Source organism: Lepidochelys kempii, chromosome 1, assembly GCF_965140285.1.
Source record: "Lepidochelys kempii isolate rLepKem1 chromosome 1, rLepKem1.hap1, whole genome shotgun sequence".
Lineage (NCBI taxonomy): Eukaryota > Metazoa > Chordata > Testudines > Cheloniidae > Lepidochelys > Lepidochelys kempii.
Genome location: NC_136380.1, coordinates 50,321,891 through 50,342,005, shown reverse-complemented (window position 1 = coordinate 50,342,005; position 20,115 = coordinate 50,321,891). Strand labels below are relative to the sequence as shown.

The 20,115-nt window shown below is 40.2% G+C and overlaps 1 protein-coding gene across 3 annotated transcripts; it reads right to left on the bottom strand.

Moving 5' to 3' along the window:
• Nucleotides 1-913: 913 nt before the first annotated feature.
• Nucleotides 914-19,837, bottom strand: RFC3 (replication factor C subunit 3). Of its 3 annotated transcripts, none has more exons than XM_073341759.2 (9): nt 19,692-19,837; nt 16,529-16,666; nt 14,416-14,483; nt 11,450-11,547; nt 9,867-10,048; nt 9,338-9,474; nt 9,122-9,220; nt 5,681-5,750; nt 914-2,674 (listed from the first exon to the last, which is right to left on the bottom strand). In XM_073341759.2, exons 2-9 carry the CDS (start codon nt 16,595-16,597, stop codon nt 2,483-2,485), a joined length of 915 nt encoding a protein of 304 aa, XP_073197860.1. In that variant the 5' UTR covers nt 16,598-16,666; nt 19,692-19,837; the 3' UTR covers nt 914-2,482. The 3 variants fall into 3 exon arrangements, with proteins under 3 accessions (XP_073197860.1, XP_073197841.1, XP_073197851.1); XM_073341740.1 differs by lacking the exon at nt 19,692-19,837 and adding an exon at nt 19,458-19,678; XM_073341750.1 differs by lacking the exon at nt 19,692-19,837 and adding an exon at nt 19,505-19,677.
• Nucleotides 19,838-20,115: the final 278 nt, after the last annotated feature.

Genomic DNA, 20,115 nt, shown 5'->3' with positions numbered 1-20,115 from the left:
AATTAGGCATTTGCAGAGATGTGCAGCAGTAGTGAGCATGGAGGCCAGGAATGCCTGGCTTCCTGTGGCCAACTTGGCATCTGATAAGGTAAACTATAGTTTTCTGGCAAGAGATGGATGAAAGGTGGTGATATAACTTTGCTGTTGTTTTACCGTCCTGTCTTGGCAGCTGTTGCTACTGGGGAATGAAGTGGCAGTTAAGAGTCTATGAAGAACCAAATACTGCAAATAACCATGAGACCAAAAACCCTTCTTAGCTTAGAGTGACATGATTTTGGGGTAGGAGGATTTGAAGATTTCCTGAGAGTATGTTATTCCATAACTGCCTACAGTGGTGAGTTTGCTGCACCTTTCTCTGAAGCACTACAACATCCACTACTAGAGCCTAGATGCAGAGCTGGACTGATCCAATATGTGATTAATTTCAATTTTGAATACAATAATGCAGATTAAATCTGATGTTCTACCCCCTGTTCTGTGCAGAAGTTAAAGGGGGTTTTGGATTTAAACATGCACAATGAAACTGACTGATTTCTGAAAAAGCCATGAGGTATTAGAACGAATATTAATTATCATACTGTTTTCATCATGCTCTATTTGTCCCTGGAGTAGAAAACAGTTGAAATGTTCATTTTCACAGTATCTACTCTGGTGGATTAATCCAATTCAGTATTGACAACAATGATAAAATGATGGCTCAGCATCTACTGTAGTCGTCCTACAAGAAATGAAACACCTTGCACTATGACAACATAATGCTGAGGTGTATTAACAGAGTGTTGCATGTAAGACAAAGGAGGTAATTGTCCCACTCTACTCGGCACTGCTAAGACCTCAGCTGGAGTATTGTGTCCAGTGCTAGGTGTCACACTTTAGGACAGATGTGGACAAACTGGAGTGTCCAGAGGAGAGCATATATAAAAATGATAAACAGTTATGAAAACCTCACCTGTGAGGACAGGTTAAAAAGCTGGGCAAATTTCATCTTGAGAAAAGAAGATTGAGGGGGCACCTGAAAAGTCTTCACATTTTAAGGGCTGTTATAGAGGATTGTGATCAACTGTTGTCCATATCAGCTAAAGGTAGGACAAAAAGTAATGGGCTTAATCTGCAGCAAGGGAGATTTAGGTTAGATATTAGGAAAAACTTTCTAACTATAAGGGTAATTAAGCTCAGGAATAGGCTTCCAAGGGAGGGTGTAGAATCCCCATCATTGGAGGTTTTTAACACGTTGGATAAATACCTGTCATGGATGGTCTAGGTTTACTTGGTCCTGCTTCAGCAGAGGGCTGGGATTGATAACCTCTTGAGGTCCCCTCCAGATCCACATTTCTGTGATTATTCATCCACCATTTCAATGCAGCTGCTTTCAAGTAAAATGCAAAAGATATTCTGTGCCAGAAACTTTCAGAAGAGGAAGAACAACTTCAGCAACTATATTCTGTCTACCTAAAATTCCTCTGGTAGTTGGAGTTGGAATTGGCCAGGACACTGGAGCAAATCTCTCTTATGCAAAACTGTCATTGGTTCTTCAGTGAACACAAGTGGCAAGAACTCATTTTAAAGCACGCCTCTACTCTGAAAAAGAACTGAAGAAATGGCATTGTGGGATTTTTTGTTTGTCTCCCACTGACTGTCGTCATCAAATTTTCCAGCCCTGTAAACTTGGTGTGGGACCTGAAAGTCTAGCTGGGTTCTTGCCTTTTCACATACATCCTTATGTAAAGCCAACTGCAATAAAAAATGAATCCTTTAATTGGTTTCAGCTCCGGCTCATATATCACCAACAAAAGAGATGTTGCAGGCCAAGTTATGCTCCCAGTTACATTTCTGCAATCCCAATGGAATCATAGTTTAACCACCACCATCTTTATTACACAAGGAAAGAATCCAACTGGATTTTCAGATCCTAGGATAAGTTTTGCAGGTGTGACAGTTAGAAAAGCCACTTATAAACTGACAAAAACTACATATGGGAGCTATTAAGGGACAGCATACATGGGATCCCCTCAAAGCCTTTTTACAGTACATTTTCAGAGTAGAACAGTTCTTCGCGGGTCTTCTTAGAGAGTGCATAGATGCACAATCATTAGACATTGGAAAAATCAATTTCATTTCATGGAGCACATGGGTTACTCTCTGTAAGCCAGGTACTGGCTAGACTTAACACTGCTGAGCTTAGAATGTGACCTTGCCAGATATAACTAAAGTCTATAACTGTCTTTCTGGAAAGCTTACATGCTTTCTAGTTAGTTAAAGATGACTGGGCTGCCTTGAAGACGTAAGTGTTCAGGATAAACAAAGTTCTGCTCTTATTTGGCTATTATTACCAAATGCAATGATCATAATGCAATGAAGTAAATGAGAGTTTATTGACTTTGACTACAGCTTGTACAACATAAGTCTCATAGGAGTAGACTATGTTATTAGCAGAACTGTCACTGTTGTGACATATTTTATACTATTTAAGTTCAGTGATGTCTTAGAACATCATGTCTTCTAGTCCATCCTCCATAAACTTCTTATAAAGTGCCATAAACTTTGCCACAAATGCTTCCAGATGATAAATGACTTTGCTGCCCAGTTGCAGTCGGTGCTCATAGAAGGCTGCCATCTGTGCAACCTCTCCTTTTAGTTGCCCATCACAATTATTTAGAAGTTCCAACAAAAGGCCCTAGAAGAGAAAAATATGGCAGTTTTTAAAAGGATGAAATATTTCAAAAACAGGGTAGCATGACAGATACTATTGTTAGGCATAGCATATACTATATTCACTAGTATTACACATGGTATATGTGCAGGTATTGGGAAATTATGTTATCTGAATGTATTATGCTCTCCCCACAATTCTGTTCACGCAAATCAAGTACCCTACAATACCTTGCAAAGCTAAATTCAGTCAGCTTTGGCATTAGAAAATAGGAAACCTATCAAAGACAAGATACATTAGTGCTCTGCCGTAGGTACAAGCTCAGGAGGTGCCTTCATGCCTATTAGTACCTAAAATGCTGTATCCAAAACAAAAAGAATAAGGGGTATGCCGTGGTACCAGAAAACAAGTTGAAACTGATGGGTAGAGTCTTAGATGATGTTAGAGGGTTTTAGCTGGTGAATAGCCCCATTATAAATAGAGGTAGTAAAGTGGTGTATTTTGGGAACATGCCTTAGAATCATAGAATATCAGGGTTGGAAGGGATCTCAGGAGGTCATCTAGTCCAACCCCCTGCTCAAAGCAGGACCAATCCCCAATTTTTGACCCAGATCCCTAAATAGCCCCCTCAAGGATTGAACTCTCAACCCTGGGTTTAGCAGGCCAATGCTCAAACCACTGAGCTATCTCTCCTTGTAAGCTGAACTGAACATGCTGCGAGAAGAGAAGTCCCGGAAGAACTGGTGGTGTATTAACTTTCTTTCCTGTATCATACTGTTTTGTTTGTAGGTAATAAATTGCCTGAGCCTGGTTGTTTGATCTTGAACATTTTTAATACTGAACCACAACTGTAACCAAAATCAATTGGCTATGCTATTCAACACCATCATTTTCCCAGAAATAGCTGAGCAAGTAACATCATGATTTTGAACTCACTCAGTGATCCAGCAGAGCAGAAGTTTTCAAGAGCTATCACATCATTTATCCAATAGAACTAACTTTGAATTCCATAAACACTTGTGGAACATTGTCTTTTCAGAAACTTCTCTCTCAGGATAAATTCCTCATCCTGTAAAATCAGGTGACACAATGGTGCAACTGAACAATTTCTGCCTCACTAACAACAATAGATTAATAAACTGACTGTGCACAACCCCTACTAATGTCATTGCAAACTGCAAGTAAGTGTATAGCCTTGAGGATTCTTCATTTGACAAGGGAAGTGAATCTCAATAGCATTAATCAGGAATGGATGTAAATAAGCTCATCCCAACAGAATGACTTATTTTAAAAAAACAAATCCATGAGAGAGACTACTGCAATACTTCACCTCAAAAATGACAAAGGTCTTAATATTAAAATTTTATATTTGAGGAAGAAGGGGATAAAGCTATTGCAGAAGCAGCTCTAATGCAATAAAAAGTGTAAGAGACAAGGTCAGTGAGCACCAACACGGCTACAAGTGGACTGCATACAAAGAGTTTAAGTTAGTTAAGCACTTAAGGACACTGCCAAATATTGGTGTCTTCAAACATGTTAGTAACAAGTATTTGAATTTATCTTTAAGACAGAGAGCACTTGCACAGCAAGACAACTGAAGCTCTCAATGGCATCAACCCACAATAGAGCAAAAAGGACAAGGAAAAGCATAACTGAACAGAATGTGTCAGGAACACGAGTCAGTTGACATGTCAAGGATTTTACCATAATTTAATCAGAGCTGTGTTTTGTCAATATAAATAGAGGTTAATGCTGTTGTTACATTTTCCCAATATTATCTTTAATCTCAACTCTGCCCTCATTTCCTCCAGTATCCTTTCATGCTGACTACACTCCACACCTCCTGCCTGGTTGTTCCATTTGTTTCCATCTCCCATAGCAACTTCTATGCTTGAATCACTGTCCCTTTCTTAAAATGTCACACTTCCTTCATGAGGCCTTTCGATACCATTTACACTTACAAAAAAGCACTGACTCTTGAAGTTGACTCCCAACCTGTGTATCACATCTGTTTAGATGTAATGTCTGCCTCTATTTTAGACTGCAAGCTCTTCGGATGCAGGGACTATGTCTTCCACTATGTTTTCTCAGCTCTGAGCATACCGTTGGTACTCAAAGAATGATCTTGTTTTAATAAGATATTACCTCCCTTTTTCCCAATAAATAATGCACCTTGTCTCCCATTTCAGTCTTGCACCTTTGCTATTTCAGGCAACCATCCATGTACCGTACAGGCTGGGACGCTATCCTCCAGGGCAAGTCCAGGTGTTTCAGTGCTGACCCTGTAGGTGTTCCTCAATCTTTTTTGCGAGCAGGTGGCTGCCACCTCTAAAATGCTGTGGCAAGAACACTATGAATTATGGAGCTTCCCCAATAACACCCCATAATCAATAGCATATCAGCCACCAGCAATTCAAAAAACATGGGGATGCCTTCTAGCATGCAATTATCAGGTAGAGTAGAAGAGTCCTGTATTTTTTGTTGTGTTCAGTTGAGCAAAATGCAGATTATCTAGTAAACTAAGTAGACACTCTTAGCATTCCAAATTAGTCAGCTTTAAACCCACTTATCCAGTCCCCAAAACTTGGATAATTCAATCTAACAAAGGCAATCAAGCTGTCACTGGCTTTGGCACACAGATATTAACTAAAAACATTTGTTAAATAAACGGATTTGAACTAGATAGAGTAGCAAAGACTTCTGGCTCACAGACAATCTGATCTGTGTCTTGTAAAAGCTGGACCTTATTGTTAATGTTGAATTATTTAGATTACAGTTGAACCATGCCTTGTGCTAGATATTTTCCAAAACAAAGAAGAAAACAAAATTTCCTGCCCTCAGGAGCATACAATCTTGTGCCCTGATCTTGCAAACACTTGTGCACATGCTTAACTTTAAGCACTTGAGCTGTCCCTTTGAAGATCCTGAAAACTGTTTTTAAAAAATGTCATTTTAATCCTTTTGCCCCAAGTTTGGATTCTCCTAGCTCTGGTTGAGGTGAACAAAGTAAGTGCTGACGAATTAAATTACCTTCATTATTATCTCAGGAGGAATGCAGTGGGTTAAGAGTTCATAAAGCCGTCCACGAACTTCAAGTAACCTGTTGGAATGAAATCATGAAGTGTTACAATAATGTCCACAAAGCCTATTTTATATTTCTAAAAAACATTTGCTCTGTTATTAGACAATGTTATTGAAATCCCAGACATGGACTGCCAAGCATAATTAAGTTCCCTTAGCCTGAAGCCTTCCTCTAATATTAATCAACCTGCAGTACTCCCACGATGTAAAGTCAGTCTCAATATGCATGTTACATAACTCAGAAGTGGGGAGGGGGTTAATAAAAAAGTTTTGGACAGTAGTTATGATATGCTCAGGATGAATCTGGAAGATACAAGGCTCCAGAACAAGCTGTTCTTGGCGCCCCCCCCCCACTTTTTTTTTTTTTTTTTTTAACTCTTAGTGTGACTTTTGTCCAAGTTCAATGAGAAGTTGCCACAAAATGATTAGAAATCAGGATTCATTTTTATGTTGCTGGTTTACACCTTTCAGTCATCTTGCCCACATAACTGAAGAATCGCCAGTGATAAATTCCCACCAAATTCACCTCTGGCAATAACTGTCTCTTGATAGCCACTTTGTCTCATCTTATCTGAAGTCTGATACCCAGAAATGCTAGCACTTACTGTAGGTGATTACTGTTTTTTCCCCATCTCTAGATCATACAGCAATGACACAGATCACAGAAAAAAAAATCTACATTACAAAAGGAAGGTAATTTGCAAAGAGGAATGTGAATAGGTAGAGGAAATAACAGAATAAGCTTGTCCTTTACAAAGAAAATTTATTAGGGACAATTTGATCTTACAGCAGTTACTGTGCCTTGGCATCTGTTATTTTTACCGTTATGTCACTTATGTGTGTTCTCAGCCTTGTGAATTGTTTTTTGTTGGTTTTTTTTAAAATATAGTTGTGACTCCATTCCAATTACTGTCGATATCTAACTTATGAGTCAGACTCTTAGTGACAACACAAGAGCTTTCTTCCTTAAAAATTACACCTACAAAAATAAAAGGATTCTTCGCCGAAGATTTGAGGGAGGGCTTGGAGGAAGTTATCCTTTGGTCTCTATATTCCAACAACTTATTGATGTGAATTTTTAAAAATAAATAAATAAATACACAGATAAAACGGAATACATTAATTTAGGCAAGTTAAATGAGGTGCAGGGAGAAGGCTAGGCACTTGAGTTTAAATAGAATCATAGGGAGCATGCCTCCCATTAGGGCTTCAAAATAGTGCAATTCTATTTCTGCCAGCACTATATATTTAAAAAATGGGCAACTGTTTCCAGTGACCATAAATGCACCAGAGCAACAGAGAACTAGTGCCAACACTACTGCTCTTCACAGCTAAAGAGGGAAGTTTCATAGTACTATGGAAAAAGAACAACCACATCCATCAGCTTCAGCTGGAAATAGCAGTGCTGTGAACAAGCCAGTTTGTTACCTGATACTGTACAATGTTACAAAGAGCTGTTCAGCAACTAAAAATCACATCTACCATGCTGCCTCACTAGGACAGACGCACACACACATTGAAATTATTCTAGATCCAGCAAAACCAAAAATAAGTATCTACAATTCCATTATTCAACTCATTTCTTCTGTGATCCCCAGTGAGTCAATACTATTTTAAAAAAAAACTTTAACTGCATGAATCCAACTGAAAGGGAGCCACAAAGGAGCCAGTTACCAGTTTTTGTTATTGTGCTTGCTGATGGGTTCATTAATATGTCTGTTGATGGATTTCACTATGTATGCTAGGTTACTACGCAAGCCAGAGTACTGAAGATAATGTTCAAAAATCATCATCATTTGGCTGTCACTCATTTGGTACAAACTACAGAAAGTGATTCAGGGGATGATGCAGCCCAAATTAGAGACATCCTGAAGAAGATTAAGATACGAAAATTTGTGGACGCATTGCATTTGGTGATAGATTTAATTGCCAGGGTAACTGAAGTGTTACATTTCTACTTTGTAAAAAAGTAAAAAATTATATGCTGGAACTCTCAGCAACAAAAGACAATCCTTGTTCCTTATGTCTAAAGAAAAACTTGCCTTAGAGATGACAGATTTGAAGTAGTACATATTTTGGGGTCTTTACAGACAATGCAGCAGAAAAATCAGATCTGTATGCTAGAAACTGCCATTTAATAGATCAGTGCCAGATTCCCCAGGCTATATGGCCTCCACCATTCATATGGTTTCAATGCTTTGACGCCACTCAATGGCTTGATGAAAGAAAAAGAACTGGCTCATTATTGCAATGTACAAGTTTAAATCTTCTAAATAACTTTACACAGGCATTGAGACAAAAGGGAAAAAGGAGAGTACCCTGTATCAGTGACTGCATCTAAAATGTCATATCAGAATCAAATCCACAATAGTAGTACAGGTATATGATCAAAAAATCTTTTAGCTACCAGGTCTTCCAGGATATATTGCAGTTAGTGGAAATATTGTCATTGTCCTACAACACTGCAGTTGTAGAATATGGGTTTTACCCACCAACTTAATTAAAACAAGCCCAAAGAAGTAAAGCACACTCCAGAACTTTATGCATGTGTTAATGGCTCTAGTAAAGATGCTTTCTTGCTCCATCATGATACTATCTATTGACTTGAAGGGAGACTAGGGACAAAACATTCATAAACAAAGCAACATTAGGCAGCACTAGATGTTTTCAGACTGGTGGTGGTAGTGGCATTTTAACGTATACTAAGCAGAGGACAAACTGAATGGAGCATAAGACCAAGCGAGGGTCAGAACAATTTGAAACACTGGCACAATAATCCAAAACAGAATAAGGAAAATACAGAGAAATTATGTTAGACAATCACAGTAGCAACAGTGTTTTATTTCACTTTAACTAAGAAATGAGACAACATCCAGAAACTAGGACAACTTTATTGTCTAACTCAATTTTGAAGTCTTATATGTCTGTGGGCAAATTATCAGAATACTTTCCCCCAAAACTTCCATATACTTTTGGCTACAAAGCTCAGTCATGATTTAAATTTCATGAGGTAAATAACTTTTAGCTTGTTTACCACTTTATCATTTAGAGCAAAACAGACCAGAACTGGCTTCCAAATTCAGACTAGTGCTACTGAACTCCAGGGTACCTGGTCTGTGTTTATAATGAATATATAAATTCAGCACAATCACATCATAACTGTGTGTCCTGCTTATTTATTTTGTGACAGAGGCTAACTTTATTAGTTTCTGAAATCCAATCTACCCACCTCCGTAGGCTTTAAACCCATTTCCTTTGGATGCAAAGCAGAGGCATTCCAGTACAAAGCTATTAAAATGCCATAAAACATTTAATATAAAACACTTCTTACGCTCAGAAGTACTCTGATACCCTAATAATTTACAGTCAGAACCAAATAGCTCCACCTACCTCTGGGGAGTCTGCTGACTGACAATAGCATTTGCAGTCTCTCTCAGATATATCTCCCAGTCTGTCTCAGGGATGTCCTGATCTGAAGTGAAAGGATACCTGCACAACAAGTAATCTCTCATATTTTAGTAACAAGCTTAGAGCGAATGTGGTTTTTTTTTTGTTTTGTTTTTTTTTTACAAGGAGTAACCTACATTAGTTTCTCCAGTGACTTACTGCTGGACTCTGCAAGCCTCACACATAAACAGTGCCTTCCGAAGATTCCTACCAGACTTTTCTGCTAGCCTCCGAGCCAGATCCTGAGGAAGAGTTAGCCCCTCCTTCTTGCACACACTGGACAACACATGACAGATCTAGATGGGAAAAAGGTACCATGATGATATAGCTAACATATGTATTGTAGTTGTAGCTGTCAGTCCCTGGATATTAGAGAGACAAGGTGGATGAGGTCCAAGAAAAGATATTACCTCATCCATCTTGTCTCTCTTTAGTGAAACAGTTCAAAGCCCAAAGACCGTTTTCAGGCTTAAGCATCTCTAGAACAGCCACTGCTTTCTTGCAAAGGTCACCCAGGTATAAGGGAGCAGCTCCAGTTTGCCCAGTCAATGGATACTGTGCATACTGATCAAAGGCAAGTCCTGGACTACAGAGACGGGTCATTTTCTGTAATATACTTTACATACACACAGTCAAAACTTGTCTGATTAAGTTTCTACTGGAGGCTCATTTTTGCTTCCAAACCTACATCTTCAATACTGGGAGCAGGCACTCGCACTGCCAGACATCTGCTTTGAATAGGTGCAATGATTTTTGAAACGGAATTGCAACACAAGATCAATCTGCAGGTGGCCATATACTTCTCCATGGTTCTTCGCAACGCATGCTGAGCATCTTTAGTAAGTTTATCAACTTCTGTCAGCAGCACCACTGCCAGAGGGAAAAAAAAAGTTTAAATTATCTTTATTAGAAGAGTTTCACAGTAAACAAAAGTAATTTTAGAAAGATAATGAAGCAAGGCGCACAGCAAGCAAGGTGCAATGTGGTCCCATGGACCACTGGGCTGGGACTCAGAAGACCTGGGTTCTATCTTCAACTGTCACTGAGATGAGGAGATACCTTGCTCAAGCCATTTTATCTTCTACATCTGTTTACCTCCTACTCTTCATCAGTCTTGCCTATTTACATTTTGCTCTCTTCAAGACAGGGACTGTAAGTGCTACTGTGATGCAAATAATCAAATTAGGTTTGAAGGCCAAGACAGTCACTGTACTGCTTATACTATAGCTAATACAGTAGCTAGCTTGTTTTCCCAAGAATTTTAAGAAAGGGTTGCAGCTGAATTTTCTGAGAACCTATGGTGTAAGGAAGTATTAAAGCAAATAGTTTATCAGTACACTCCTTTGATTACAAACTCATACTTTAATTTTAATGAGTGGGGGAGGTAGAAAACCCCTTGTGCTGAACGTAGGAGGCCCTTCCATGCACATTGCTCTCCATGTTTATCCAAAGATGTTTCAAAGTAGTTAGTGGGCATATTTTACTGGATTGTAGCAGACTGGTAAAATTTGGTAATAGCTCAAATTTAATGTTTCCCTGAGAACGGTGAAGAAAATGGTATAGCATATCAAAGGTAGGACCACTAGTACATTATTTCTACTCTATTCTCTCATCTTTCTTGGGTTTGTCTCATTTTTCCTTTTGCGTTTATCTGGTTGTGGGGTTTCTTGGTTTTTGCGAGGAAAGCAGCTGTAGCAATTTATATTTGGAAACAGTGAAGAGGAAAATGGATATCTTTCAGATTAGCAGCCACCTTCTCTCTGTAGTTCTTCCACGTATGAAGTATTTCTGCACTGAACACTTCATACATAGTAGGACAGCATAAAGAAACTGAAAGTGACAAATATATATGAAGGACACTCAGTCCTACTTCATTTCCCTTTGCTACCAATGCCACACGAAATAGGCTGCTACTGATGGGCTGTCTATCAACCATCACACATACATCCATAATGGCCACCACTCTCTGACAAAGAAGCATGAAAGGTGACCAAGTTTTGGGAAGGCTGATATGTAGCTCACAGTAACAATAAGCAAATCAAGAGCTGCATCTATGCGACGTCAACATCTTTTGCTACAATCATAGAACTACTCTTCACTGTCAAATACAAACCAATGCCATAAAGAGAGAAATGTCTGAGGCAACTGATGAAGATACAAGGTGGAAGAGAGACATGTTTACTTCTCAAGTACATCTTCAGACCTGGTCAAAACAGTCACAGAACTTTTCTCCTCCAAAGTTTTGGCCCACATTTAACTTGTTTTACTAACCTTTAAAATCTCTTTGAGTACTTGTCTCAAGTTGTTGGGATTGTGCTACTGTCTTCAATAGCTCCTGAATTACCACACGGTCACTGTTTCCTGCATCACTGTACAAAGAGTTCAGATAATTGATTTTGTTAGAACACTTATTTCTTTTAAAAATGCCCACACCATATCTACAGTACATTCTTTTAAGTAGCGACTCAGGCAGTTTGTTTTTTTAAAAAAAGCCTAAAATGTAGCTTTTTAAAGAAAGAAAGAACACAAGATGGACTGAGTTTAGAATTCATTTAATCTTTAATCTGTACATTAAGTGGCTATTGACAAGCTATTGTCCTAACATTTTGAAACTCATACCCTACATAGACTTGCATTTTATACGTATGTGGGGAGGGAGACCAGTTAGTAACTGCAACAAATGATGTTTGTGCCTGCATGATTTTAATGTAATGGTATGAGAAATCCGCTTTTAACATCTCTTCCTACCAACAATTTAGGCATATAAATCCAGTATTTCTTGTTTCTCAGCTTTCTAAAAGGTCATTTTGTCTTTGGCAAAAATGCTAAATCAGCCAGTTGTACACATGGCTTTCACTAAACACAAACACTGATTCCAGCATTATGAAGTCCTCCATATCATGTGGCCATGGAAAGGGCTAGAGATTTCATAAGTGGAGATCTTGTTCAAAAGAAACTACAGGTTTAGTGTCAGCTTGAAAGTTTCTGAAGTACGCCGACTCAGCCCCCAACATTGCTTGTTTTCTTTTTATCTGAAATTGTTATAAGAAGGTAGAATCATGGAATATCAGGGTTGGAAGGGACCTCAGGAGGTCATCTAGTCCAACCCCCTGCTCAAAGCAGGACCAATCCCCAATTAAATCATCCCAGCCAGGGCTTTGTCAAGCCTGACCTTAAAAACTTCTAAGGAAGGAGATTCTACTACCTCCCTAGGTAACAGTGTTTCACCACCCTCCTAGTGAAAAAGTTTTTCCTAATATCCAACTTAAACCTTCCCCAATGCAACTTAAGACCATTACTCCTTGTCCTGTCATCTTCTACCACTGAGAATAGTCTAGAACCATCCTCTTTGGAACCACCTCTCAGGTAGTTGAAAGCAGCTATCAAATCCCCCCTCATTCTTCTCTTCTGCAGACTAAACAATCCCAGTTCCCTCAGCCTCTCCTCATAACTCATGTGTTCCAGTCCCCTAATCATTTTTGTTGCCCTTCGCTGGACTCTCTCCAATTTTTCCACATCCTTCTTGTAGTGTGGGGCCCAAAACTGGACACAGTACTCCAGATGAGGCCTCACCAATGTCGAATAGAGGGGAACGATCACGTCCCTCAATCTGCTCGCTATGCCCCTACTTATACATCCCAAAATGCCATTGGCCTTCTTGGCAACAAGGGCACACTGTTGACTCATATCCAGCTTCTCGTCCACTGTCACCCCTAGGTCCTTTTCCACAGAACTGCTGCCTAGCCATTCAGTCCCTAGTCTGTAGCGGTGCATTGGATTCTTCCGTCCTAAGTGCAGGACCCTGCACTTATCCTTGTTGAACCGCATCAGATTTCTTTTGGCCCAATCCTCCAATTTGTCTAGGTCCCTCTGTATCCTATCCCTACCTGCCACCGTATCTACCACTCCTCCTAGTTTAGTATCATCCGCAAATTTGCTGAGAGTGCAATCCACACCATCCTCCAGATTATTTATGAAGATATTGAACAAAACCGGCCCCAGGACCGACCCCTGGGGCACTCCACTTGATACCGGCTGCCATCTAGACATGGAGCTATTGATCTCTACCCGTTGAGCCCAACAATCTAGCCAACTATCAAGTAACCAGCAGGCAATGCCCTGAGTGTCACAGATGAAATCTGTATAACAGTTTGGAGGAAATAAAACTGCTTTGTTTAACAAACGTTTATAATAGATTTAATACCTGTATGTTTCCACCCCCTTCCTTTAAGTTCATTTTCTCTCTGTTGACCTTTTACTGTGCTCCATATTACTTAAATGTACCAGACTACTTCCCTGAACATGGAGTGATAATTCAATCAGAATTCTATAGGCTGTACTGATACTGACATTCATGAACATTAGTAGAACACAGATTTATATGCTGTTTGTTCAGTAACATACACATAGAAAGATACAGATGGCCAATTCAAGACCTAATTATTCAAACTGTTAGGTTTTAGCTCCGATCAATAAAGCACAATGGTAAACAACATTGATACTAACCAAAAAACACTAAAGTAGGCACTGGTATTGTATACATTTAATAGGTAGTCTACATTTTAGGATATTTGCATTTGGAGTAGAATATTTAAATTCGTATATCTACAAGTAGTTTCTAAAACATTAGGAGAAAGTCAACTTATTTGATCAGAAGTCCTGTGGCCTGTGTTATACAGGAGTTCAGACTAGATGATCACAATCCTCCTTCTGACTATATAATCATGAATCTATGAATCAGCAATATCATCAGAGAAACACTAAAATTCTCTGTATTTTAGACCAGAAACACACTTGAGCTTTTTTTTTTTTTACTACAAAATACTTTGTATACCATGCTTACTTTTAACTTTAGTTTTTGCATTCTTATTAAAGGAGGAACAAAACAAAACAAAAATCATTCAGGGCCATGTTTTCAAAATTGTCTTAACTTGACCTCTGAATTTGCAGATCCACCTATCTGTAAGACCCAGCACTCACATTTGTATGCACAATCTGCTGGTAAGACAGCAAACTACTCGATTAACATAGGAAATCCAAGTTTTTCATCATCCAAAATCATGTATTTCAAAAACCTGGTCTGCACATTTAGGGCCTAAACCTCCAAACAAAAGTTTTTCTTTAAACAAACTACTTGCTTGAGTAAGAGGTTGAATCCTTAGAAGTCAAGGCTTTTTGAAAATGTGGTCATTCAAGTACAATATCTAAATTAAATATCCTTTTTATTATTAACTTACCTTGGGTTAACTTCAAGATGATAATTGCTTGCAATGGTGCTAATTTCAATTTTCTTTTTAGAGGGTGTCTGTGTAGAAAATAAAAAAGTTAGATTTCAAAGCATCTTATTTTAATATTAAAAAAAGTCAATTTTTGGATTTGAAGAATTATAATTGGCAGATTTGGTAGCCTGACAGCAGCATTATGGCAAAAGACCTGGATTTGGGGTTAGGTTCGTACATCTTTCTCCCCACGTGAGTGGAGGTCAGGAGTATTGGGATGTGGTTAAACCTCAAAAAAGATAACGATGGCTGTTTACTACAAGAGTTGATCTACTATCAGAATTAATAGAGATTCTGGACATGATAATGTGCTGTCTCTTTCAAACAATCATTTTAGAGAAATAGTTTGCAGACATCAGGAAGGTTTCCTCTCAATGATTTTTTGGAGGGAAGTGTGGGGACATGGGAGGAAGTCCCTTTATCACAGTATGTAATTACAAATCTGTTATTGATGTAATTTATAAGAACATTTATGTTGCCTCTGAATTTGGATCCAAACTGGTATATTTCTACCACTAACAGGATATGTTCTCACTATGTCCAGAACAGTGTTTAAGTGTATTTCTTCCTATTATGGTGACAATGAATCTCCTCCAATTCAAGTGACTTATCAGAAAATTTTTCTAGGACTAATTAGATGGGGTTTTTTTTCCCTATAAACATCATAATCTGTTTCTCTTTTCTAGCTGAGTCACAAGGAAGTAGTACAGTTGATGCGCCTATCCTCACACCAATACCCAGAACATTCTACTAGTTTGTTTCCACTGTCATATGCCTGTTCTAACACAGAAGGAAATGACTAGTCAAGCAAGGATACTATAGGTGTAATCGTTACTAAATTATTTCCTTTAAGTAACAGCAATGAAAAAGAAAAACTACCTTGTAATAAGATGTTAGAATCAGTGATAATGCTCTACCTACCATATCAAATATGATATTCAGACCACTGCTGAAGGAATTAAAAAGTAATAACGGGAGAAATTCTATTGACCATACTATGAAATTTTAGTGTTCCTCTGACGATTTTGCTGATTCATACATTCATTATGTAGTCAAGACGACTGTGATCATCTAGTCTGACCTTCTGTATAACACAGGCCATAGTCTCTGAATTAATTCCTGTTTGAATGTTTTTCTAAAAGACATGCTCTAGAGTTCACTCTTGATCTAAAATTTGCCAGTGGTGAAGAATCCACAACAACCATTGGTAAGTTGTTCCCATGATGAATTACCCTCATTGTTAAACATTTGTGCCTTATTTCTAGTCTGAACTTTTCTAGCTTCAATTTCCAGCCAATGGATCTTGTTATACGTTTGTCTGCTAGATTAACAAGATCTTTATTATCAAATATCTGTTTCCCAAGTAAGTACTTAGACTGATCCAGTCACCCTTTAAAACCCCTTCCCAATAAGGACTTTTAATTGATAACACAGCATCTTAAACAATAGATTTCAAGTGGCTGCCTTGTTCCTGGGGCAGCTAATTACTGAAACAAATCTCTTCTCCTATTGAAATTGTCACTATGGGAATGATTAGATAACAAATTATCACAAACATAAATGGGAGAAAGATAACGTTAATGGTTTATAAGTAAGGGCCACAACATAGATGAACTGAATTCTATCAATTGAAAGTTAGTTTAAATTTGAGTTAACATGAAGCAAAAATTCAAGCGCTGGGCCCAATTCTGATCTCAAATACACGAGTACATTCAAAGTAATGCCAATAAAAGGAACATGAAAGAAATCAACCTCAGAATCTGGTCCTCAGTACTTAATGCTAAGGACATACCCTGCGGTGCAGCCTGGCCACAAAGTGCAAGTGTGAGGGAGACTGACAAACTAAAATTCACTTGGTCAGAGGAAAATGTTCAAGTGACCAATTTTTCAAGTGAGCTTGAACTTTCTACCGAGGTGAAGAAATATGAACATTTTTGAATTTTATTGACTTTCTTTTTGCTATTGTGGACTTCTCTATAGGAATACATACTCAGCATGTTAGTATATAAAAGAGAGGATGTATATATACACAATTACTTTCTTTAAAAAATGCACATGATAAATGTCTTACTGTTATGCTCTGATGTTCAATTCTCAGTTTCTCCACTCCTGCACCATAGAGCTCCCTTAACAAACACATTATCCTGGTCTTTTTTCCAGCTCCGGATGGTCCATACACTAACAGATGAGGGAAGTCACCACACTGAACCTGCAAACAGTACAATAAAACTAATTATAGTAATGTTTCCCCTATGTTAGGAAATTAACAAACTGCATCAGATGAGGACTTTGCTTACAACATTACTATTAAATAATTTTTCATATACAATTCTACAGTACTTCAGTTTAAAATATAACCCAGAATTAGTGGCTCCTTGAATTTCTTTCTTCCAGGTACACTTCCATCATATATGCTGTGTGCCTCTGAAAATTAAAAATGATGTTTTGTTTTGGTTTTTTTGAGAAAGAGTTTGAAGTACTTTCAGGTATTATATTTGCTCCTGAGACTCCTGCCAATTTTTGTGGTTACACGATCACTTTCATCTTTTTAAAAAAATGTTTCTGTCGTGCTTGTTGCTAAGTGAAAAGCTCTCACAAATGGGAAACAGACTGACACAGGGAAACAGTAAAATTATCCACAAAATAAACTAATAGAGAAAACTATGTCTCTGCTCTCTTTCAGCTACAATATACTATGAGTATTACTTGTAATATAAAGATATTCAAACAAAAGCATAATTTTTAAGTTGAGTGTCTCTTTACAACGACAAAACCAGTTTTTGTTTCTGAGAGCGCCAGTAGTCAGTTTTAAAAATATATTTCACTAATATCTACCTTCAAAGTTAGTTTTAGTTAGATATACCAAGCACAGAATGCAAAGAGTGAATCTAGTAGTTAGACAATCTGGATAATACTCAGGACATCTGGGGGCTTGAACATACATTCAGTTTTGTATCCATGGGTTTTATTCCCATCTTTGACCTTAATCCCTGTGACCCTGACCAAGTCATTTATGATCTGATGGTTTCAGAAGTGCTGGACACCAAGAGTTTCCGTAGATGTCAATGGATGATGTGGGTGCTCTGCACTTCTGAAAATCATACTAATAAATCTCTTTGTGCTTCTTTCCTCCCCCATCTGCTTAATGGTAATAGTGATGGTGTGAGGCTTAATTCAATAACACATGTAAAATGCTTGCAAACCTTTGCATGGAGTGCATTCTAAAGAAGAGAAATGTTTTTTTCCCCTACACATTGGGGCTTGTCTTCACTGCAAGTTAGTTTGAGTTAGTCCATATGAGTTGCTAGTCTAACTCAAGTGAGGGTATGTCTACAGTACTACAGAGCCTATGTCAGCATAGGTATGCCGACACAGCCCCGTGCTGTAGATGCAGCCTACACCTACAGGAGTAGGTCAGTGTAGGAACATCACCTCCATGAACAATGTTATGTATGTTGACAAACCCCTCTTCCATCAACATAACTAAACTGGAGGTTTTGTTGGCATAGCTATGTTTGTCAGGGTATGGGTATTTTTTCCCTATCTCAGACCAATGTAGCTATGCTGACGTAACTTAAGTGCAGACCAAGCCTGAGAATGACGACACTGTGAAACAACATTCAAACACCCAGAGCAATCTGATCAGCAAAATGGTGACTGTATTAGCAGCTTCATTGGAGAAACATCTGATGAGTTGTAACTCACTGCTCATCCCCACTGCACTACTAAAGCACAGGAACATCAAACACCATCCCCATCCCATCCCACCCACATCAGACAAGCCAGTTAGAACTCAAGCTAGAGAAATGTGTGTGTAGAAAGAAAGTTGGGCAAAACTTCAGTTGTACCTTGAGCTAACACTGCTGTGAAGACACCACACCAAGGTGCCATCCTGGGTCAAAGAACAGGTGTCATTTTAAATCTGGCTATCAGCTGTTACAATTAATTGTTTGTAAAGCACACTGAAGATTAAAAGAGTTCTGTTTATTGTTTGTGGCAGGGATTAAATGGTCATAATGAGAGCCAGGAAAGTACTATTTGGACTGTTCGCAAATGATTTCCTCATTATCAGTTTTCATATTGGGATATACATTTCCAATAGGGTGACTGTATTACAGTGCACAGTTTCTTCCCAGACTTATCTTTATTCAGATATTGCACTTTTCATTTTGTATTAGCAAAAAAACCGAGGAGTACTTGTGGCACCTTAGAGACTAACACATTTATTGTTATTTGTATTGTAACAGAAGTAAATATACAGTAGTGAAGAGCAGGCAAGTCTGATGTCAACATCCTGCTACCTGAGACAGCCCTAACACACAGTTCCAATGAAGTGAGCTGTAGCTCAGGGAAGCTCATGCTCAAATAAATTGGTTAGTCTCTAAGGTGCCACAAGTCCTCCTGTTCTTTTTGCGTATACAGACTAACACGGCTGCTACTCTGAAACGTAACACAAACTGTAGCTCTTACCCCTTGCTTTAATAAAACAAAGTCACATGCACAAACAGAGTTTGCAAAACTTCATCTCCTTATTCGCCTCCCTAAGCAAAGCAAGCAGGAACTCAGCACCAATAACTGGAGGGCAGAGTCTGCTCGGTTGGCAGCTGTGCGTGACTGGGAACAGCACCAGACTCTAAGCCAGCACTTAGGGGACAGCAGCCTCCCACCAGTAAAGCAGAGGCGCCTGGCCCAGCCCCAGGAGACGCGTAACACGGCTACCGCGGGGCATGTGTTGGTTTAAAGAGCGCGCCCCCTGCTGCCCCAAGGGGGTGGGGGCGGTTCCCGTGCCATGCTGAGAGATTTGGGGAGGGGGCCGGAGGGGGGTCCCCGAGGGAGACGGGGCTAGCAGGGAGGCAGTGGTCCTCGCGGAGGGGAGAGTACCAGCGGGGGAGGGGGTAGCAGATGGGCCGCGGTCCTGAGGAGGGGTTTCCAGAGGAGGGTCGCAGGGGCTGCCCCCGCGCGGCCCGGAGGTGAGGGGGGCCGAGGGGCGGGTCCCTCACCAGGTTGCGGAGCTGGGCCGCCTGCTCGCGGTGATAATCCACCCTACCGAGGGCGCAGGGCCGGTACTTGTCCGCCCAGAGACTCATCGCTGCGAGGCCCAGGCAGAGCGGAGTTGAAAAGCGCGCGCCGCCCCGGCTCTCCCGCTCCCCTCAAGCCCCGCCGAGAACAGCCGCCCCACTACGGAGGCCGCCTCGGGACAGACCTAACCGACATGCGGAGCGGACGGAACGCACCCAGGCAGGCCGCGAGGGCGGGGTCGGGGAGGAGAGCGAAGGCGCCGGGGGCTCGGAACCGCCCCGCCCAGGCTGGGGAGGGGCAGATCGCTCCGTGCCCAGGGCGCGGCCTTTCCCTCAGGGGGACCCCGCACCACAGCGCAGAACACGCCCCCCTCCCCCCGCCGCCGGGCATCTCACAGCACCGTGAGCCCCCGCCCGGGCCAGTGTCCTAGTGCCGCGAGAGCGCAGCGCCCTGAGCCACCGCAGCCCAGCCTGCGGCCGGTGCCTCCCGCCGCCCAGCCTGCCTGCCGCCCTCTGCAACGCAGCACCATTTCCTGCAGCGCGCGGGCAGGCCAAGGTCTGCAGCGCCACTCCGTGACACTCCCCTTGGCATCGCCTCTCCCCCCCCCCCCGACCGCTGTGCAACACTGTGCCTCCTAAC